This window comes from Bemisia tabaci, chromosome 10, assembly GCF_918797505.1.
Source record: "Bemisia tabaci chromosome 10, PGI_BMITA_v3".
NCBI classification, from domain to species: Eukaryota; Metazoa; Arthropoda; class Insecta; order Hemiptera; family Aleyrodidae; genus Bemisia; species Bemisia tabaci.
Genome location: NC_092802.1, coordinates 30788754 through 30808930, shown reverse-complemented (window position 1 = coordinate 30808930; position 20177 = coordinate 30788754). Strand labels below are relative to the sequence as shown.

Here is a 20177-nt window from a genome sequence, read left to right as displayed (position 1 = left end):
TACTGCACTGAGAATCCTCGAGCAATGGACTGCATATGGATTACATTTTGCAAAAAGGAACCACTATTTCTGGCCCATTTCAGAAACAAGGTACATGCCATTGGTTTCCCTTTGCAGATATGTGCTTTTATGGGAGAGTCAGAGATAGTGGTTCCTTATTGCAAAATGAAATCCATATTTTCAAGGCTGTCTTAAAAGAAAACCCGTGGCATGGAGCAACAAATTCCCGAACCCCTGTAGGAAAGTTCCGTGTTTTTTAGTACTTCCGGACCGCCTTCAAACAATCAGTACCATTTCCGGACTTCAACGACAAAAAAAATTGGTAGAATTCTTTATTATTTCACGCTGTATTTCACACAGCATCAATCCAGAGGCAATTCTGCCAGAGGAAAGGTAAACTTTACTACATACTGGTGCAGGTAACCATTCCTCTGACAGAATCGACTTTTAATTCACGCTGTGTAAAATACAGCGTAAAGGAATCGTAATTTCTACCAATATTTTTTCTCGGTGATATTCCGGACCAATAAACACCCTGGATAAATTAAGTAATTTATCCATCGTTTATCACGCATTTCCGCGAGGCATTCAACAAAATGCTTGCCGACCAGAATACATTCTTGTTTAATATTCATTATGCGATCGAGAAAAAGGTGAAAAATAGGACGCTACTTACTTTTTCATTATAAATTTCCATATAACTAACTTCTACTTTATAGGAAAGCTCTGAGCTTTGCTGCTGTGCTATCCGCTCGAACAAAGCGTCACAAAGCCTTGGAATGATACCCTTGTTGTCCTGGCTGCCCATCATTGTGTAGGACTTCCCGGAACCTGAAACACAATTACGTGTCGAGTAGAGTACGAGGTCCAGAATGAAACTAATTAAACGATTCGTCGTTCTCCCCGCTAAAGAGCGTAACTACATTCCAATGTTGCCAGATTTCCCCTTCCCAATTTGCTTTTTTACTATGAGAATCTTAGGAATTTCTGACTGGAAATTTCTCTGGTTTTTCTTCCGATCTCATGCAAAAATCAGGAAAAGTTTTGACAAAAATTACACAGGTACATCCTTGTAAAAAGTTGAATTGTTGGAGTCAATTTTGCAACCTTGGAATGGAGTTACGTTCTTTCGTAAGGGAAACGACGGACTGAGGCGATTTCTAGAAACACACAGGGCTCTTGCGAACTTTTGCCGTGCAGATTAATTTATTCTATTCAAGCGTATACAATACAAACTAAAAGGAACTATGTGCAAATGGATGAGGTCAAACGGGATTATGAAACACGAGAATCTTATGCACATAGTTCCTTTTAATATAACTCATTGTCGCATAGGTCATCCAGTTCATACGTCTATTTGACGCTTCGGTTGTCGACGATGTAAACTCGAGTGGATAGTTGATACTCCGAACAGCGTCTGTTATTAATTATTGGTTCAAAAGACAGGATTAATCATTATTTCGAAACATCCCTCAATTATTGCCATGCTAAGAAGAAACGTCGTATGGACCTCCGCAGGCGTTGCCAAATTTTTCTACACAAAAGCCAAACTCTGAGGAAAAAAACACATTGGATCTAGGGTCCAAACTCTTAAAAACATCGACAAGAAAAAATACTCTTGATTCAATCAGATTTAAGCTTAAATCAAGAACCAAGCCTCTTAATTTGAGCGGATTTCCTTTTGATTTAAGCTTAAATCTGACTGAATCAAGAGTCCTTTTTCTTGTCAATGTTTTCAAGAGTCTGGACTCTAGATCCAATGTGTGTTTTTTTTTTTTTTCCAGTGAAACTACGAAGAAACTTGTGAATATTTTTCTTCCAATTTTTCAGGGATTTTATTCGTGATTTAATCTAAAGTATCTGGAAATTTTAAGGAAAATACTCATGAAGTATCTCAAAAAATGAAAAATTCATCACAAAAAAATCTGGGAACCTCAGAATATTCATACGGCGTTTTTCCTTAGCACGGCAGTATTTAAATCAAGCTCATTGAGGGAAATTAAATTGAGGGAAGTTAAATCGAGATCAAACCGAGAAAAAGAAACTGGAAGTTTCATTACCCCGTAATACTCAATACTAGATTTTGAGATCAACGTCAACTTTCACATTCAAAATACTTTTTCTTCGTTTTAAATTTTTGACAGGAGAGAGAATGAACAGTTATGTTTCAGCTAAAGACCACTCTAGCTCAATCTTTTTCCATCAAAATGTGGAACGTTTTTCTTTTCACATTTTTGTAGACGTGACCGCATTACTAAAATGCTCTAGCGGGAATTTCATTAGGTACGCAAATAGATCACATCTACGATGTGAGGTATTGTCTTTCATTGATTGATTCTCTTAACGATATTAATATCATAACTAAGGGGCGTGCTTTATAACTCGAAGAAACCCGTTAGGCGAGAAGATCCAAGCCCTCCCTCCGAATTTTACCCGCCTTAAACGATTAAAAACTCGAGCGAGAAATCTTGATATCGCGGACGAAATCGCGGGGCCGCCAAGCCGCAGGCGGAGAGGAGAAGTGGGGGGGGGGGGTTTGGTGCGGGAGGGAGCGATGATAAGACACGAAACAACGGGGGCGCTAATTAAACATTCATAGATCTGGGGCAAAGGGATGCTTGCACATTGCACAAAGCGGGGACGACTCCGGCCGCGGGGGCGCGGGGTCGAAATCCCTTTCCCGACCTAGCATCCTCCCCCAACCCCCGCTCCGCGAGGGTGAACTACCGGGCTTTGATTTTTATCCTCGTTCTGTCACTGCAGACTGTTTTCGAGCTGTTCCGAGTTGGTATCTCGCTCCCGCTCTTCGACGTGAAGTTGTGGGAGATAATTCTTCCGTGCTGAGGAAAAACGCACAGTATGGACACTGGACGTTGCTAAATTTCCCCCTTTAAAATCAGGGTTGCCCCAGAATTTAGACATGGTGTATAGTTTTCTTGGCAAAGCTCATTCCCTGATTTTTCCTGATTTTCAGGGGCTCATTCCCTGATGAAAAACCGAAGTTTTCTCCCACTTCCCCCGGATTTTATTGGGAAAAAGAATATAATTTTCCAGAGTTTTCGATATGCATATCAATAATTTTAATTAATCTTACAGCCATTTCTTGGGCGCACGTCAGATTAGACCGCCAAATTTGAAAACTAAATGATCCCTAGGTGGTTCGAGAAGAGATTCCCGGTTTCTGGAACACACTGAGAAAAAACTATGGCTTATAAACCTATTAGAGGTAAATATGGAACACCACTAATAGTAGTACCTCTACATATAATAATAGCACATATACCTTAGTTATGGTACGGGGTACCTTAATTAGGTACAGAGACCTTAGTATGGTTCACAGACCGAGAATCATTAGTTTATTTACGACTATTATAGGTGTTCCATATTTACCTCTAATAGGTTTATAAACCATAGTTTTTTTTCAGTGCAGATTCCCTGATTTTTCCCTGATTTTCCCGGTAAATTTTCATTCCCTAATGAAACCCGGTTTTCCCCAGTTTTTAAAAAACTAGACACCGTGAATTTAGAGCATGAAATCCCCTGACATTTTCCTGATTCCTCAGTCACATAAGTATTCGTAAAATTCCATGACAGTTAAGGATATGCCAGATACTTAAAAAGACAAGATTTGAAATAGTTTTCAGGCAAAATTTGTGGTTCGAAACTTCAAACCCTTTCTAGGAGGGAAATAAAGATGACTTCACAATTTTCCCCTGACATTTTCGCCATTTTCCTTGAAATTCCAGGTTTTCCCTGACTTTTCAAAATTCCCAGACATTTCCCTATTTTACCTGGTATTCCCTGACTATGACACCTCTGTGAAATACTGATTTTTGTTGTGGTTATACATTTTTTCTGGATATGTACTGTACTTAGTTATGCATATTTTTTATAGATATTTTCAGATACTTTAGGTTAAATAGAAAGGAACCAAGTGACAACAGCTATTGCCGAATTTAATTGGGCAATTTTATTAGTTAAATGAAAACGGCTGCGCGGCTTTATGTGGAAATTTCAATGAATTTTCTTCATAGTACGAAGCAAATTCCTTAAAATTTTCAAAGAATACGTACGAATGTTCTCTTGTAAAAAATTAAATTGCCCAGTTAAATTTTGCAATACCTGATGTGGTTTGGCTCCTTTCTGCTAAACGCGATCCAAATAACGAGTAAAATTGTACATGCAAATTTGGAATAAAAAATATTCGAAAGTCGTTCAGAAAATTAATTCTCCTATCAAAACAAATTTGGCAATGTCTGAATGTTCATTCGACGTTTTCGCCTTAACGCTGCAGGATTCGTTGCTGTGAGAGGACGCCGTAATAGCAGTCGCAAATTTCAGAATTTCCGCCAATAAAATAAGAAGCCAATATTTTTAGCCAAAGTCATACATGTTTTCCTTGGAAATTTTTAAATACTTCAGATTAGACTGCAAATCGTGTGAGAGGTTAAAAGAAAAATATCAAGAGCTTTGGAAAAAATGCATGCTTCCTCAAGGGGAAATTTGGCATCGCCGGGATATTCATACGTAGTTTTTCCTTTGCACAGTAATGTTCGTTACTCTGCCTTCAGCTCCCTACTTCATTTATTTCGCTTCAAGTGATTCAGCGCGAGTGAAGAATATGTAGAACTCTTCACAGACCAGAGCCGAGAGGTTTCAGGAAATTTCTAAGGTTGATGAACTGTCAAGTGAACAGTTGGACGACATTAATTAGAATCAGCCTAATTGCACTTCGCGTTGTCTATTTTCCTTGCATTTTTATTTTTAACAAGAAAAGTGAGAAACACTGTTCTTAGACATTTTGTGATATGTTTTTCACAATGTTCGGGGGTTTAAAGAGACAAAAAGAAAATCTTAACGAAAATGTTTACTAAGAGTCCTCGATCCTTTAAAACAGAGCACAAGACAAAGGCACGATAAAGCAGCGATAAGACATAGCCGACCAATCAAACCTATGTCATCTATGTCGTCCCGATTTCAATAATCGCCCCGCAGATCAAGTATTGAACACGAATATTAAAAAATTATGATAAGTCGTATGAGTGTCGAGGCGATTTATCATCAAGTCGCCTTCAATTTTACAGGCAGCAATTTTAGCTACGGGATTGTTGCGTGTGCTGACTTCGAATTGCTATTTGCAGGCGATTTTAACTTGAACGAGCTCTCACAGTGCGTCACTCTGTATTTAGAGTACACAAAATATCGATGTCTAAATTGCGAAACCACGTATTCCCATCGCAATGTTTCAAAATTGCCGCTCCTATTTTATTTTTTCGAAGAGAAACAAGCCAACCTTATAGCTTGAGATTTAAACAGTATATTCTGCTATCAGAGAAGGAAACTCCTGTGCAACGCAAAAACGCCATTTTAAATTTTTTGGAAACAGTGTATCATAGCGGAAAAACGTGTGCACCTTCGGACGATGTTTTTACAGAATTCTTTCGCGAATACTATCAAGAACTTAACTAGAAAATTTGGAGTGCGTGGGTAAAAGAGTTTTATTAGATAAAGTGTTAAGTTCTAAAAAACGAGGGAAAATCTCGATGGATTTACGGCGTTCTTGCTTAGCACGGCAGAGTTCTACATGTTCTCATCATAATTTTTGAGGTATTTTCTTTGAGAAGCAACTCCTTTTTCGCCCCAGGAAGTTTGCGATAAATCCCTGCGAGTATTTCTGACACCGAGAATCAACAGTCAGTGATGCGAATGCACAGAGCATGCGCGTGTTCCTACGCTGCATATTGCATCTCCACAGATGCCCCTCTCCGTCCCCTCCTTGCGTCCCCTCTCCTCCAGCCTCTTTCAAATTCAAGCGATTTGTTGCCGTCATATTGCGGGTTCCATTTCCTCTTTTTCTTATTCTTCTTCTCCGACGAATGAAACTGAACAGATGTGTCATTTTTCCATAACGCAACGCGCAACGCAAAACCAACGCTGGCAATTGACGAGACTCCCGGCAACCATCAAGGGTTGCCACTTCGCCTCCAAAATTGTCCCATAATCGGTTGCCACGGAATTTAGCAAATGAAATTCCCTGATATTTCCCTGATTTCTCGGACAAATTTGAGTAAAATTCCCTGAAAATGGAGGATATGCCAAATAGTTACCAAGACATAATTTGAAATAGTTTTTAGGAAAAATTTGTTGTTCGAAATGACAAACCCATTCAAGAAAGCAAATTAACAATTGGACTGCATTTTGCAATTTGGAGCTATAAATTCTGGCTCATCTGAAAAAAACCTTATGTGCATAGGGAAACTAATGGCATATACGTTGTTATTAAACCGGGCTAGAATTTATAGTTTCAAATTGCAAAATGTAGTCCAATTCTTCAATGAAATTAACAATTTCTTCCTGACGCTTTCATCATTATCCCTGATTGTTTAAAATTCCCTGAAATTTCCCGACATTCCCTGACTGTGGCATCCCTGTATTAAACGGAAGAGAACTAAAATTTCATGGTATGTACAGCGGTTTCAAAGTCTCAAGTTTGGGGGGTTGAAGCGACGAGATTCGGTAACATTGGAGTATATCGATGACCAAAGTTCAAAACCACGTATAACCGTTGCGGTGTTTCAAAATTGCTGCTCTTTTTTTATTTTTTTGGAGAGAGAAAAAAACCAATTTATGACTTGAAATTTACACGGAATAAAATCATAACAGAGAGGAACAACCAAGAAAGTTTTCAAGAAATTACGTCAACTAGTTTTCCAAAAAAAAAAAATAAATAAGTAAAGTACGACAGGAAGCCTGCAAGTTCGCAAACTGTGATACGTGGCCGTCGAGATGTTCGCAAAAATATGAATTTTCGTGCGAACCGTAAACTGTAAAACGATTGACATCATAATACGTGATATGAAACTCGTGGTTTGTACACTGATTCATACAAGAGGCATAAGTTACCAGGGTTGCCAGTATTGCAGACTCCGAAATTCCCGAAATTCTACTGGATCTAAAAGGGGTCGACATTTCTTGATTGACTTGAACTTGCGCCCAGTTATTCAAAAGTTACTTACAATGTCCGTAAAATTAACTATTGGTCAAGATTTTGCGTTAAAAAATGCATCATCAGAGTCGTAAATGACATTCGAACAACTAAGTTTGATTTTGTTGAGAGGTGTTGGAACTGGGTTTTTAGGTTACGATAGTAAATGTGAATGGAGGAACGGATGCAAAAACAGCCCATAATAATATGCGAAACCTTGTTTGGAACAAGTAGAAAAATGATTCATAAAGCTTTATGAAACTCTACTTCAACGAGGGTTCTAAGTACATAATATAAGAATCCAAGAAAACGTATTCATTTCCTCAAAAGCGCGAGGTCGAGCTGTCGACAATTTTCTACTTGAAATGCATTGTTCCTGCCTCGAAAAAAAGTTCCAATACGGATTGAAATAATGCTTCCATGTTCAAAATATTCCAAGCATGCACTGGAAAAAAACACATTGGATCTAGAGTCCAGACTCTTAAAAACATCGACAAGAAAAAGTACTCTTGATTCAATCAGAATCTAGCTTAAATCAAGTACCAAGCCTCTTACTTTAAGCGGATTTTGTTTTGATTCAAGCAAATCCGATTGAACCAAGCTATTTTTTCTTGTCAATGTTTTCAAGAGTCAGGACTCTAGATCCAATGTGTGTGTCCCCCCCCCCCCCCCCCCCCAGCGAGGGGCGTGATTAGATGAGTACATCAAATTATTAATTTTTTAAACTAAGAAGTACTAGGAATGTTAGGAAAAATCGTGCTGTTTGAATTTCTGAAACTCTCGAAAAACATTCAACAGGTGTGAACAATTTTACCACTCTGGATCAACACTTGAGTGGCGTTAACGAGTTTCGAAGTTGCAAATGATGCTTCCGCAGGAAGTGGCGATGAAAAATTTTCCTCCGATATACCTCATAACTGCCATAATTATTATCAACGATTGGAAATTAGGCAACGTCGAAATGTACTTAAGTTCTTTCGTCTAGGAAACGACGGGTTACGTGTCAATGGTTGTACTTCCAGAGGAACGCTCGACAGTAAACCCAGACATTTTCAGTTCTCCGACGATTCGGCACCACCTGGCAATCCAGGCATGACTCATCTTGGATTAATGGACTTAATAATTACACCCATGCCTCTCTTTGTTGACAGTTTACTCGGCGTGTTTGCCTGTATCCAAATGTGCTCGCAGCCCGCATCCGAAGAACGCGTCGATTTGCTACATAACATGCTTGTGTTACCAAGATACATCCGTTGATATTGAACTTGACACATCACTACTGAAACTTTTTGCCTCCCTTAATTAAAAAATCTAAATTTTTGTATGTACACTCATCTTCCAGTTTCTTTGTAAAGACGGTGGAAAACAAAAAGAATGTAAAAGCAGCCCGAAACGGAAACGACAATCGAAAACACAGGAAATAACGGAAACAAGGCTAAAATACAAAATACAAAGGCAGGACATTTCGGTACATTACGGCACCATTATCAACTGCTAAAAAAGAATTAAAAATAAAAAAGAAATTAAAATAAAAACCAGCAAGGCGTTACATGGTGAAATTGGTATTGAAAAAAAAATCTTTAAAAAAAAATATGTATTATTTTTTTTTAAATTTCTTTAGTTATTTTTTTTCAATACCAATTTCACCATGTAACGCCGTTTCCTGGTTTTTATTTTGACTTCTTTTTTATTTTTAATTCTTTTTTAGCAGTTGATAATGGTGCCGCAAGGTACTGAAACATCCTGCCTTTGTATTATGTATTTTAGCCTTGTTTCCGCATTTTCCTGTGTTTTCGTTTGTAAAGACGTTAATAGCCTAGGATGCTGAATGTCTAAAAATAAAATAACTAACTAACTAAAATACTACAACGAAAAAAGAAGACGAATGCAGAGTTACGATTTTGACGTGCTTTTCGGATCAAAATATCTTGATCATTTTGGGGTTTTTTCGCTCTGCTTTCTTTCCCGTGGATTGCAAAAACAAACTCAAGAAATAACTCGGTGCCCTTCACAAGGTCTTAGGTCTGGGTCCGACATCATGGGAGAATGCAATAGTGTATTTTCTTCGACTGAAATGTGCAGGCTAGGAACTTTCTGCATCCTTGCATCCACCCGAAATTTTCCTCTGAGTGCACGGCCTCGCCGCCAACCCCCTCCCCCCCTCTATTCTCGCAGTGCATCAAGGGATTAATCCCACGAGGCAGACGTCCATTGTTCTCGAAGTGCACTTGCACGCTGCACGACGCACGGTGGGTCGAGTCAATAGGAGAAATCGGACAAAACTTGGAGACTTCAAAAGCTTACACTGGAAAAAAAAGAAAAAGAAAAAGAAAAAAAAAAAACACATTGGATCTAGAGTCCAGACTCTGAAAAACATCGACAAGAAAAAATACTCTTGATTCAATCAGAATCTAGCTTAAATCAAAAACCAATCCTCTTAATTTAAGCGGATTTCGTTTTGATTCAAGCAAAAATCCGATTGAATCAAGAGTATTTTTTCTTGTCAATGTTTTCAAAAGTCTGAACTCTAGATCCAATGTGTGTTTTTTTTTCCGGTGTATAACTCCACACAGAGTTTGCACTGATTCCTACCTCAATCTGGTCAGTTGCATACTCATTTTCTTGTTTTAGTTTTTTTAGCTTTTACTCCAGTTGAGAATGGGCATGTAATTATGGCCCGAAACGTCTTGGTTTGTTTTTTCGATTTCCTTAGCCCTTTAAACACATTTGTTTTGTATTTACTGTGTTTTTATTATTCTTATAACTCCATTAATACAAAACTTCGAGAATTCAAAAGCGGTTCCATTGCACGGTGTCTACTAAAACAGGCTGGCCAAAAATCGGTGCTTTTACAATACTTTATCAGTACATTCCCAAAAAATTCAGTACCTTTTCAACAGAAAAATTTAACACTTTTTCAGTATACCTCCAATTGACGAAATTCGGCAAATTTAAAAAAATTGAATTTTCCCGCTTAGATTGCGACAAAAATGACGATATATTAAAAAAATCCGGACCTTCTTGCGGAATTCTGCTCTTTTTCAGTATTTCCGTACCGCCCAGAAAAAATCAGTACTTTTTCCGGACTTTCCGGAAATTCCGGACTTGTAGACACCCTGATGAATCATTGATGGCATCGTGAAAGTTTCTCTCAGAGGCACCCCTTATAGATTTAAAATGTGACGAAATAAACATCAAAATTTGCAGTTTTAATCAAAAATTTCATGTCCGACTTCCCTACACTGAAAAAAAATTCTCGGCGTTTTTACCAAGGTCCGTTGGTACCTCTACCATCTCACTTTTTTACCAACTATTGGTAATTTTACCAAGACAGACTGCGGTACGCTTACCTAAAAACCGGTATTTTACTGTTTCTTTTTTCAAGTAAGAATACCACTTTTATTGGTAATCAATCCTCGGTTACTTTGCCATTTTATCGCGGTATTTCTACCGCAGTCGATAAAAAATATTGGCGGTTTTACCAAGGTCTAGTAAAATTACCGAGGAAGTTCAATAATTTTACCGAGATTTCTCGGTAAAATTACCAATTCCATAAATGGTACTTTTACCAAGAAAAATCTGGGATCAAATAGAACCCTGAATTCTTGTTAATTTTACCCTTTTCTTAGTAAATACACAAATATTTTTTTTTTTCAGTGAAATTGACTGGATCCACTGTGCGACGTCCGGACTTGATTGAAAAATTGAACGAGCGAATAAAAGAAAGATAAAAGCGGGTGGGGGTGGGGCGCCTAGCGAGGGGGTGGCGGGGGTGCTTTCGGCGGAAAACTTGCGAAACTTTCATGAAACGGCGAGGGGTGGGGGGGGGGGGGGTGGCGCCTCAGCTACCTCTCCGTCTCGGGTCCCGCTTGACCCACATAATATTGTTTTCTTCCGTTCCTTCATTACCGTTTGCCTCTGGTTAACTGATCCTCTTGAGGGTTCACGCCGTCGAGAGCTCCACAGGGCCGCGGAACCACCCGTTTTTCCGCACAAAACTCGCCGCCAGGTTGCCAGGTTGTGCGATAAAATGTGGATATTTTACCTTGTCTTAAATTTAAAAAAATGCTGATTTTGGAGCATTATCTGGACCGCGCTTAGCAGAAAGTATAATGGCGTGTGCAGCCGCGGTAGCAAGACACATCAAAACGCCTTCAATATTCTTGAATGCAATACGCACATCCGTGGAGGTGGTTTAGTTGCATCCAGGCGATTAGAGTGACTAATAATCGGTTTTTCTGAGAAGTTCAGGACACTTTTCTGTCATCTTGGAAATTGGACCGTGTTTAGCCGAAAGGAAACAAGCTACACCTGCTATCACCAAATTCAACGGGGCAATTTCAATTTTTACGAGAGAACGTTTGACGTGTATAGCCGCGGAAGCAAGGCACATCAAAACGCCTTCAATATTCTTGAATGCAATACGCACATCCGTGGAGGTGGTTTAGTTGCATCCAGGCGATTAGAGTAACTTACTTACAATCGTCTTTTCTAAAAACGGTAGGGCACTCTTTTTTTTCAGTGTACTATACATCGAATAACGGACACGAAGAAACAGTCGTTCAACAAGGAAAAGGCGAGTAAATCGATGAGAGAGACTATTAATAACCCCTTTTTTAATATTGTAAACATTAAACCGTGACCTTAGGGATGCCCTACACGTGACTAATTCAGGAACGAGACGAATTAAATAAATCACAGCAAACTTTTTTCCTTCGTAACTACTTGAAATGTAGTCCAACACTGCCGTACTATGAGTTGGTAGAAAAACACCGTACAAACATTTGGATGTTGCGAAATTTCACCCGATGAAGCAATTATTTTGGAGGAAAGTTACTGCATTTCCCCTCGAAATTTTCAGATAATTTGGAGTACATTGCAGTTTAAGGCTCTGAAAAATTGGAGGAAAGATATTTCCTCTAGTTTCCCTGAAAAAGCGTATTTATCAAGAGAAAATTTAACAACGTCCGAAGTTCTATACGGCGTTTTCCCCTGGCACGGCCGAACGGTGACCTGACGTCATTAGTGGAACATTGTATAAAGTTCCACCGAGTGATTAACTGGAACGAAAAACGAAACGAACATTCGAATTAATTATGCGATTCCTCGCGATGTTACGGCCACGCGGAGGCCTTTTTCGTGATAATAATATTCAGCGGTTAATCGTTAAAAAGAAATCATTTGTTTACGACTGTGGGACGATCATTAGCGAGGAATTACAGAAATATCAGAGAAAATGCGTGCGGTTTATGTATGCAAATAGGCTTCGGAAATGCCCGGAGGCGGATAAACTAGATTTCGAGAGCTCAAAGTTCGGCCACGCAGAGCAAGGAAGAACGTCGTACGGTACGAGCCTTCAGACATTGCCATATTCCCTTCAATAAAAAAAAGAAAAAAACCAAAAAAAAGAAGAAAAAACAAATTTACAAATTTGTGAATATTTTCCATAAAATATTTCAGAATATTTTGTTGGCATACGTTTAATCTGGAATACAGGGTTGCCACTGAATCTAGAAAATGAAATTCCCTGGCATTTCCCTGATACATTTTGGTGAAATTCCCTGACAATTGAAGATATGCCAGATGGTTAAAAATACATAATTAGAATTAGTTTTTAGGCAATATTTTTTGTTCGAAACGTCAAACTTATTCTAGAAAGCAAATAAGGTGACCTAACAATTTTCCCCTGACATTTTCGTTATTTTCCCATACATTTTCAGGTTTTCCTCAATTTTTTAAAATTCTCTGACAAATTTTGATGAAATTCCCTGGCAATAGAAGATATGCCAGACGGTTAAAAATACATAATTTACAAAAGTTTTCAGACAAAATGTATTGTTCAAAACGTCAAACCCATGCTAAAAAGCAAATTAAGGTGACCTGAAAATTTTTCCTTGACATTTTCGTCATTTCCTCTGAAATTTCCAGGTTTTCCCTAACTTTTTAAAATTCCCAGACATTCCCGGTTATCCCAGTATTCCCGGACTGTGGCAACCTTAACTGGAAAAAAATAACACATTGGATCTAGAGTCCAGACTCTTAAAAACATCGACAAGAAAAAGTACTTTTGATTCAGTCAGAATCTAGCTTAAATCAAGAACCAAGCCTCTTAATTTAGCGGATTTCGTTTTGATTCAAGCAAAAATCCGATTGAATCAAGAGTATTTTTTCTTGTCAATGTTTTCTTGAGTCTGGACTCTAGATTTATTGAGATTTTTTTCCAGTGGTGTTTTAAATACCTGAAAATTACGGGGGGGGGGGGGTGGAGGTGCATACCTTTCTTCAAAAAAAAAATTTATTGGGGGGGAGCTTTGGCAACGTGTGAAGACTCATACGGCGTTCTTCCTGAGCACGGCAGTATTCGCCTCCGCTTTCCGCGAAAGTGTGGGTGCAGTGGGAAACTTTTACCGTTTTCACTTCGATGACTCCCATTCCGAGCGCGGAACTCTCAACGGAGCCGTCGAGTGTTTTTCCCTTTCAATGGGACGTATTTCTGCCAAAAGCGACTACGTGCATTAGACATGAGCCCCGAGACCCATAAGTATATGTGCGTAACAAGGCTCACGTCATGATACACATAGTTCCTTTCGGCATAGATACGTCCAATTTCCGAGCGGAGAAACAACATCCGAATCGCTGTTGGATTGCTGAGTAAATTGGGGGAACGAGGAATTCCCTTTTATTTTAATCAAATTAATTAATAGAGCCTTTTCCCTCGTTTGACGAAATCGGGGTCTTTCTTGACCCGGGTCTTCTTCCTTTGAATCCGGAGGCGAAGGCGAAGAAGAGGAGAGGGAAGAAAGAGAAGAGGAGAAATAAGAAAGAGAGAAAGGAGAACAGAAAGGAAAAAACGGCAAAAAATAAAAGTATTCTAGTCTGATTTTTACTATCTCGCTCCCCTATTACTGGAAAAAAACACATTGGATCTAGAGTCCAGACTCATGAAAACATTGACAAGAAAAAGGACTCTTGATTCAATGCTCACTTCGGAGTTTGAAAAGTTGAGCGCTTGCTTTAAATATTTAACGATGCGAACATAATACCTACGCACGGTCCCATACTTCGGGCTGCACGCGCAATGCGTGAGGTATCCATGCAGTCTTGTAGGCGCTGGTACGCGTGCCACACTGACCGTGCACGACGCGCAATGCGTGAAGTATCCATGCAGTCTTGCAGGCGTTAGTACGCGCATCACGCTGACCGCACTGGGTTTGGCTCTTTTTAAACTCGCAGAGTCAGCGTTTTTCAACACATGATTTTGAAATTTTTGCACTCTGAACGGATTATTGTCAATTTAAATTTTATGTGTACAAATTGTGTACCTTCAAAAGGAAAAAAAAAAAAAAAAAAAAAAAAAAAAACACACATTGGATCTTAGAGTCCAGACTCTTGAAAATATTGACAAGAAAAATGACTCTTGATTCAATCAGATTTAAGCTTAAATCAAAAGGAAATCCGCTCAAGTTAAGAGGCTTGGTTCTTGATTTAAGCTGAAATCTGATTGAATCAAGAGAATTTTTTCTTGTCGATGTTTTTAAGAGTCTGGACTCTGGATCCAATGTGTTTTTTTCCGGTGTTGTCTTTTTCTTGCTTTCCTTCTTTTTTCCTTTCTTTTAGTCTGCTTCTTTATATTCTTCTTCATATTTTTCGTTTGTCCTCTTTCTTCTCTTTATTTTCTTCTTTTACATTACTATCCCTATTCTTCTTCCAGCTCTTCCATTTTTCTCCTTTCTACTTTCTTCCTTCTTTCTCCTATCTTCTTATTTTTTCAACATGGCCGACGCCAATCCGCCAAAACATACGTGACGAGACGGGTTAACCGGTGTGTTTACATTAACATTTTCCTTGCATTGATAAACACCAGCTTCCTCACGATTTGCGAGAGGAAGCATCAGCCATATAGGTTGAATATTGTGTAGCATCCTAGTGCACAAGGGTTAGACGGAACGAATCCTCTTACACAATTTTCACCCATACCGTAGTACATGTATTTTTGTAGTGGGGAGCTTTAAAAAACGTCTATTCCCTAAGCAAATTTTGAAGTTAGGAGTGTATTTCAGACTTCCCGATGCGCTCATCAAGATTTTTAGGCCATTTCATGTAAGAACAAACTCCTCTATTTGCTCTAGCTGAAGTTGAAACAGGCCCATTATGATGCGGAAACACGTACGTTGGAAATCCAATTCTCACCCTGTCTAACACTCCATTACCAGAGCGTGGGACCATGGGAATCTCGCACGAATTAGCGTCGTCGCACACTGGATCGAATCAATTTGAGAGGTCGGACATGAAATTTTCGACTAAAACTGCAAATTTTGATGTATATTTCGTCATATTTTACACTGTAAGGGGTGCTTCTGGTAGAAAATTTCACGAAAAACCAATGAAACCATTTTCAGAACTTCAAAGTTTAGTATAAACCGAGTTATAGGCGTTTGAAGTTTCCAAATTTGGACCGCGTTCAGCAGAAAGGAACCAAGCCACATCAGCTACTTCCAAATTTAACTGGGCAATTTAATTTATTACATGAAAACGGTGAAGTGGATTTGTTTGAACAATTCAGTGAATTTTCTGCATGTTACAAGGCAGATCCCCTAAATTTTTCAAAAAAATTCGCACAAACGTTCTCTTGAAGAAAATTAAATACCTTAGTTAAATGTGGCAACAGCCAATGTGGCTTGGTTCCTTTCTGTTAAAAGCGGTCTATTTAGTTCGACTTCTCCTATTGACTCAATCAGGGTGTCTACTAAAACAAGCTGGTCAAAAATAAGTACTTTAACAGTACTTTTCGGTACATTCTCAAGAAATTCAGTACCTCCCCCAACATAAAAATTCCGTACTTTTTCAGTACCTCCATTAGACGAAATTCGAACATTTTCAAAAATTTGAAATTGCGACAAAAATGACGAGAAATTAAACAAATTCCGGACCTTTTTGCAGAATTTCCGCACTTTTTCAGTACTTCAGGACCGCCCTTAAAAAATCAGTACTATTTCCGGACTTTCCGGGAATCCCGGACTTGTAGACACCCTGCTAAAACTGCAAATTTTGATGTTTATTTCTTCATATTGTAGATTTCAAGGGGTGCTTCTGGTAGAAAATTTCCCGAAAAAACCAATGAAACCATTTTCAGAACCTCAAAGTTTCGTATGAACAGAGTTATAAGCGTTCGAAGTTTCCAAATTTAGTCCGCGACTTCCCCTATTGACTCGATCCACTGTGCGTCTGAGTGGAGCAAAACGGGTGCAGCCGTGCGAATCGCAGGGTCTCGCCTTGAACTTGCTCTCGGATCTGGATCGCCCGTGCTCGATGCTCGACGCCGATGGCGCGCTCCGAGCTCGAGGAACCACCGCTCGTTGCGCGTCGCCGCCCGGGGGCACGGCAGACCGTGTCCCAGAGCCACAGCTGATACGCGGATCTGGGTCATCAGCTGGGCGCCCCCACCTGCCAGTATGCCCGGCGCCGCCAGTCCGATCAAGGTGAGATTCGGACGGACGCCGCGCGAAAGAGTCGATGTGTTTTGGGGGACGATTGGTTTGCTATCGATAATGCTGCCGAGATAGCGAAGAGAGCAGTACTGCCGCACTGGAGAAAAAAAAAAAAACAAAAACAAAAAAAACAAAAAAAAAAAACACATTGGTCTTGAGTCCAGAGTCTGACTCTTGAAAACATTGAGAAGAAAAAATACTCTTGATTCAATCGGATTTTTGCTTGAATCAAAACGAAATCCGCTTAAATCAAGAGGCTTGGTTCTTGATTTAAGCTAGATTCTACTTGAATCAAGAGTACTTTTTCTTGTCGATGTTTTTAAGAGTCCTGGACTTCTGGACTCTAGATCCAATGTGGTTTTTTTCCAGTGCGTGCTAAGGAAAAACGCCGTTATGAGCCTTCAGACGTTGCCAAGTTTCCTCCGATAAAAACAGAATTCACTGAAAATTGTAAAGGTTTTTCCTCGAATTGTTCGGTCAATTTTGTTCACGATTTAATATGAAATATCTGACAATATTACAATATTAAAAATATGTTAGACTATCCTCTAAAATACATATTTATTCGGGGAAATTTTGCAACTCTCGAATGTTTCATACGGAATTTTCCCTTAGCACGGCAGAGTAAGTCCACTTCTGCCGTGCAACGCAAAAAGGCCGTAAACGCCGTTTTACATTTTTTGGAAACAATGTATCATAGCAGAAAAACTCGAGTACCTTGGACCAATGTTTTTACAGAATTTGCTCGCAAATACTATCAAGAACTTAACCTGAAAATTTGATGTGTATGGGTAAAACAGTTTTCATTTCATACAGTGTTCAGTTCCAAAAAACGAGGGAAAATCTTGATGGATTTAAGTCGTTTTTGCTTAGCACGGCAGCTTTCTGTATGAGACATGATTAGCACATGCTTTTAGGTGTTTCAAGGTTCATCCCAACACGCACTTACTGCTCTCTTCGCTATCACGGCAGAATGGATCAGTTGCGCTGGTCACGGAATCGTGTTTTAATGCTTGATTCTTGTAGATTAGCTAAAAGTAATAAGATTCGTCCAAACAGCAACTTTCTACGTTCACATTAACCTAGATATCGCGATTTGAAAAATTCGGTTCATGACGTCATCCACCGCGGTAGTGACACCCTTGGTTTCTTCCACCTTGCTTTTGTCAATTACAGAAACTCACATTTGCATTGGCTACTCAACGTGTAACTCGGATGAAAGCAAGGTGGAAGAAACAGAGGGTTTCACTACCACGGTGGATGACGTCATAAACCGAATTTTTCAAAACGCGGTAAATCCCGGTTAATCTTCAATGTATAGAAATTGCTGTTTGGACACATATTTTTATTTTTGGCTATAATCTACAAGAATTAAGCATCAAAATACGATTCCGAGATCAGCGCAACTTACCCATTCTGCCGTGTTACCAAGAAGAGCAGTAAGTCCTTTAAGTTTTGAAGTGAGAGGCCGACTCCAGTAAGGCCGAGTAAAAACTTCAAAATTTCCGAAATTGAGAGTGTAGGGGATTCCACGTCAATCAACTATTTCTTCGAGCAACGTATTTAAGTACGAACAAGGTACAACCACCTACTACTGTTTGTTTACAATAAAAAATTAAGCGCATATCAAACTTTTAAAGCTGAGGACGTGATTGCTGTATGAGTCATGATTATTCCCCAAGGCTGATGGGAGCATGTCAAAGGGTTATGAGCAAGGGTGACACCCTGATGTGTGTAGACTCAGTGTTAAATACGTAATTCTTCACCTACTAACATGGGAAAACAGCTCATAATCCCTTGACACGCTCTCATCGCCCTTGAGGTCCCTCTGATAATGTTGATTGTATCGACATAACGCCCTCAATTTTTAAAGCATTCTGTGAGCTTGTTCGCTGATTTTAGAGAACACGTGGCACTACCGTGCGATTTACTTGCAGGAATCACTGGAAAAATAAAAGTAGCTTGGATCCAGAATCCAGACTCTTAAGAACATTGGTTTTGAACATTGAACATTAGCAAAGGTCGAACATGAAATTGCTGAATTAATTTCCGAAACTTGATGTTTACTCTCTCGCAATTTCAGCATCCACACGGAAAAAAAACCTTCGTGCGTGGGACCCGAAGTTTAGGTCATATGGATCTCTGAAGTTTTCGGATTGAGCATCTGAACACTTTAGATCAAGCTGTCGAAGTTCGGATCACACATCTGAAACCTCAGTTCTTACATCTGAAGTACTTCGATTTTCACATCCGAAAAACTTCGGTTCTCACATCCGAAAAACTTCGGTTCTCACATCCGAAAAACTTCGGTTCTCACATCCGAAAAACTTCGGTTCTCACATCCGAAAAACTTCGGTTCTCACATCTGAAGTACTTCAGATGGAAGAACTGGAGTTTCAGATGTGTGATCCGAATCTCGACAGCTCGATCTAAAGTGTTCAGATGCTCAATCTGAAAACTTCAGAGATCCATATGACCTAAACTTCGGGTCCCATGCACGAGGTTTTTTTCTCCGTGCAGGGGTGTTTCTGACAGGAGATCTTTCGAAAAAACTAATGGAACCTTTTGTAAACTTTCCTATCTTATATTTTCAAAGATGTAACCTATCAAAATTTCAAAATTTTGTCCGACTCCTCACACACGGAGAAAAAAAACTCGTGCGTGGGACCCGAAGTTTAGGTCATATGGATCTCTGAAGTTTTCAGATTGAGCATCTGAACACGTTAGGTCTAGCTGCCGAAGTTCGGATCATACATCTGAAACTTCAGTTCTTACATCTGAAGTACTTCGGTTCTCACATCTGAAGTACTTCGGTTCTCACATCCGAAGTACTTCAGTTCTCACATCTGAAGTACTTCAGATGTAAGAACTGAAGTTTCAGATGTATGATCCGAACTTCGGCAGCTAGACCTAAAGTGTTCAGATGCTCAATCTGAAAACTTCAGAGAGCCATATGACCTAAACTTCGGGTCCCACGCACGAGTTTTTTTTTCTCCGTGCATGAACCCGCTCCATTGTGCGCGTCCCACCGGAGCATATCAGTTTTTTGACGATTCCCTGTGTAAAACAGAAACTTCTCCCGCCGTCAGGAGCGGACTTGAATAAACCCGACCAAAAATCTACTCGAAGAATAAGAAAGTTTTGCGCATAAATCGTAACTGGCACAGGAAATGTCACGGTGTCGGCACTTTTAAACTATCCCCTATGCGAGTTCCTGCTGCCCCTCCCCTACTGGCTCGTCTGATAAACATCGTCCCAGTCCAGTCGAATCTGTAAGAGCGGGTTAGTTCATGCAGGAGTTGGATCAATCGCAAACTTAGGTTAGAAGAAGATGAAAGTTGCGAAAAATAGCTTAAAAATCACAATGAGGGCATAAAGGAAGTTGGAGTTTCGCTATATCTACCTCGCAATCCGCTCGAACAAATTTTGTCCATTTTAGAACTTACAACTTGACAAGTATATATCATGACGAAACATAATTTGGTGCAGATGTGATACGCACGTAAAATGCAAAATGATCGCCTTCTTGTGATGTAATTTTTTAATGCGGAACAATCAATAAAAATGATGATCCATTTAAAGAAACTTGGAAAGCAGAAATGGATGTTAGGTGAGAGGTGTGTGCTGTGTTAGCGTTTATTTTTATACTAGGGGGCTACGCCCCCTATGGCCGCTACGCGGCCCAACCCCCTGTTCTCGAAGGA

At 39.5% G+C, this 20177-nt stretch overlaps 1 protein-coding gene across 2 annotated transcripts in view; it reads right to left on the bottom strand.

Annotated features, from left to right (window-relative positions):
* Khc-73 (Kinesin heavy chain 73) overlaps window positions 1-20177 on the bottom strand; it is a 114396-nt gene that overhangs the window by 38123 nt on the left and 56096 nt on the right. For both annotated transcript variants that reach the window (XM_019042104.2, XM_019042105.2), the window contains exon 4: window positions 677-831. In XM_019042104.2, the coding sequence (XP_018897649.2) occupies window positions 677-831 (155 nt within the window). The remainder of the gene's footprint in view (window positions 1-676; window positions 832-20177) is intronic.